Here is a 3606-nt window from a genome sequence, read left to right as displayed (position 1 = left end):
TGGTCGTCAATCTCAGTCAGTCAAATAAATGCTTGCTGTCTCTTCTCCTTCCTCTCTGCTCTTGGTCTCCTGACCCTGTTCTCTTATGCCTCCCAATCTGCCTCTTTGCCTTTTTATATCCCCTTCCAGCACCCTGAGACCGCCCCAGGGATGTACCCCTCCCCATTCTGTCACTTGCAGTGATAAAGAACTGGAGCGAGGAGCCAACAGAAGATGTCCTTTTAAAGTTATCACTCCAGTGCAGACTGTCACAACCTCATTGTAGAGGTGGCTTCTGCACTTCAACGGTTGTCACAGCCTCAGGAACCCTAGAGTCACATTCTTGTTGATTTGGCTCAAGAGGTTTCACACTTTGAAGGTGTGAGAGAAACCAAAAAAAATCCTTGATTATCTCACAAAGATGCCTCAGGATTCTTTCCTTCCTTGCCGTGGAAACAATTTAGGGAAACAGGATGGCTAGCCAGTGCCCATCTCTCCCCAAGCTTGTTGCTCAGATACTAGGGAGGTCCAAATAAGGACAAGAAAGAAGGAAATTGCTGGCAACCTTCAACCTAGAGAAAGAGTTCAAGCTGACACAAACTAGCCCAGATGCTTGGGGCAATTTTATACCCTTTCTCACTCCATTCAGATTCCTCCACCTGCATGTGGGCTCCCAACTGTGGTGATAGTTCCAAGAAGTTGGGTAAAGCAGAGATGTTTGGTGGTGGTTGTTTTTTTTTTTTTCATAAAGACTGTGAAGTCAGCACCAAGGATAGAATGTGAGAAACACCCCATAGGAGAAACATCCCAAGAATTCTGCTCCCATATATCAACACCAGAGAATATTTTCCTGAAGTTGATATCCCCCACTCACCACCCCCAACACATAGCCTTACTCTTCCATCACTTTTTCCTCTTGTAAAGTGTTGATGGAGATGATTATGAACCTAGAGAAGGCCAGCATCATCATTCCATTGCCATGATCTGCCCTGTCCATTGCTATGTGGTATGCTAGAACCTATCAAATCAGAAGTCTGAAACTTGTACTAAACTCTAGCCTTGCCCCCCAAAAAAGTCAGTGGGGTGGGCTAATGTGGAGAGAGCTTTGTGGCACATAGCAGTCTCCTAGTCGTCTCTCTACCTCACATCGGTTGGTACAGGCAAGTGAAAGAACTTTGGACCCCAGTTTCTCTATCAAAGAATAAAAACATGCAAATAAGTATAAATAGATTACAACTTGTTGAGCATTGTACCAGACATTAATACTACCTAGGCTTATAGATTTAGAGCTGAAAGAACATTAGAAGCCAGTGAGTCCAATAACCTTATTTTGTAGACCAGGAAACCAAGGCAAACAGGTGGAGTAACTTGCCCAGGGTCACACAGCTAGCAAGTATCTGAGATGGGATCTGAACCCAGGTCTTCCTGAGCCCAAGTCCTGACTCCAAGTCCATTTCCCTATCCACCAAACCACAGTGCCTCTTTAATTCAGTAGCCACTTATTAATCACCTACTATATGCAAAGCACTATGTATTTAAGGTAGAATATGAATCGGGAGCAATCAGTTACAAGAGATATGGTTAGGAAACTTGATTGGGATTTGGGAAGCTCAAGCCTTTTACGCAACAGCCCAAATAGCAGAATCTCAGAGGTAGGAGGAATCTCATAGACCCTCTAGTCTAACCCACACTTGAATAAGAATTCCCTTCTATAATAGCCCTCCTTTCAGGAAGTTCTTGATTAATTTGAGCCACGTTCCAAAATTAACGATCATCAGTCCTTCTGTCACTCAATCTGATCTTGTGATGGCTGCCTACCTTTGTGTGGGCTTTCCTACCTTTTCTTTTCTTTTTTTGTGGGGCAATGAGGGTTAAGTGACTTGCCCAGGGTCACACAGCTAGTAAGTGTCAAGTGTCTGAGGCCGGATTTGAACTCAGGTCCTCCTGAATCCAGAGCCAGTGCTTTATCCACTGTGGCACCTAGCTGCCCCCTCCCCCTACCTTTTCTTATTAAACTGTAAACCTCCTGAGAGAAGTTACTGTGTGCACAAAACTAGTACATTGTTGCATACTTCATGGATAGTCTAAAGACCTGTTAACTGATTGACTCTGTTCTTTTGTTTTGTTTTGTTTTTATGGTCAATGAGGGTTAAGTGACTTGCCCAGGGTCACACAGCTAGTAAGTGTCAAGTGTCCGAGGCCGGATTTGAACTCAGGTCCTCCTGAATTCAGGGCCGGTGCTCTATCCACTACACCAACCTAGCTGCCCCCTTGACTCTGTTCTTAATCCTTTATTCCTAATCTTTTGGTAGCCTTAGAGAAATTCTCCATGGTACCAATTTGTTTACAAAATGAAGAACTGATCCTGCCCCTCCCTGCTTCTCAGGGAACACTGTGACCAGGTCGGTTAGGTACTCTTAAGCTTGTTTGCATCACAGAGTCACAAAACCTGAAATTTGGAAGGGCCAGCTAATCCTAACCATACCTGGATAAAAGAAGCCTTCTCTTATGGGATCTCTGAAGAGTCATCCTCTAGATTCCAGCTAAAGACCTGAGACAGTCCATTCCATTTTCAGACAACTCTAATTGTTGTGAAGGGTTTTTTTAGTTGCAATCAATTTATTAAACGAGATGATTGATTAGGCATCTGCAATGGTGACTTCAACTTCTACCCCTGGTTCGATGCTGATAGAAGTAATCTGCTTCATAATTTCAGAAGGACTATACAAATCAATAAGATGTTTGTGGATTCTCTTTTTTTGTTGTTTGGGTTTTTTGTTTGTTTTGGGTTTTTTGGGGCAGGGCAATGAGGGTTAAGTGACTTGCTCAGGGTCACACAGCTAGTAAGTATCAAGTGTCTGAGACCAGATTTGAACTCTGCTCCTCCTGAATCCAGGGCTGGTGCTTTATCCACTTAGCCACCTAGCTGCCCTCATGTTTGTGAATTCTCATCTGGAATCGATCCCAAGTCTTAGAACCTTCACCGCAAGGAGTTTTTCTAGTTGTAATTCGAAGTGTCTTAGTAGGCATTCGAACAGGTCTCTTCACTTTCAAGTTCTTTTCTTTGACTCCTCTAATCAGGTCAGCATACACCTTCTCGAGGGACTTCACATTGCGGCTGGTGAGGGTGATATAGATCCGGTGAATGGTCACTTCGGGCTCCACAAGTGTCTTTCCGGTGTCCTTGAATGCCATGGCAGTGGAGCAGCTTCCTGACCAACTTATTCCTCTGTGAGAGCGAACGTCGGTGAGTCAAGAGTCAGAGGCCGGAACTGCTGACTCCAAGCGGCTGCGGCACTCTTCACCAAAGAGCTGTGAAGTTTTTCCTGGTATCAAAACCTTTATAAATTTGCTGCAACTTTCAGCCATTGCTCCTGGTTCTGTGAGACTGATCCTTCGCATGCCAGAAGATAATCACCACATCTTCCTGAGCTTTATTCTCTCCACCAGGCTACGTATCCCTAGTTCCTTCATGGAATTTCATGTTTTTCTAATAATGATTAAATCTAATTACTGTGACCATCAGAAACATCTCTTCATCAGCAGGTTTCATGACTTTGGAAGATGAAGATGAAGAAGAGGAAAAAGAGGATAATGAGTAGCATTTATTTGATGCTTTAAGGTTTG

At 43.8% G+C, this 3606-nt stretch overlaps 1 protein-coding gene across 1 annotated transcript; it reads right to left on the bottom strand.

Moving 5' to 3' along the window:
• Nucleotides 1–2618: 2618 nt before the first annotated feature.
• Nucleotides 2619–3174, bottom strand: LOC122751903 (40S ribosomal protein S20-like). The gene is made up of 2 exons (XM_043999139.1): nucleotides 2916–3174; nucleotides 2619–2719 (listed from the first exon to the last, which is right to left on the bottom strand). The coding sequence occupies exons 1-2, from the start codon at nucleotides 3172–3174 to the stop codon at nucleotides 2619–2621; spliced, it is 360 nt and encodes a 119-aa protein (XP_043855074.1).
• Nucleotides 3175–3606: the final 432 nt, after the last annotated feature.

The sequence above is a fragment of the Dromiciops gliroides genome, chromosome 3 (assembly GCF_019393635.1).
Source record: "Dromiciops gliroides isolate mDroGli1 chromosome 3, mDroGli1.pri, whole genome shotgun sequence".
Classification (NCBI taxonomy): Eukaryota; Metazoa; Chordata; class Mammalia; order Microbiotheria; family Microbiotheriidae; genus Dromiciops; species Dromiciops gliroides.
Note: the sequence above shows the minus strand (reverse complement) of the source record. Positions and strands in the feature narration are given on the sequence as shown.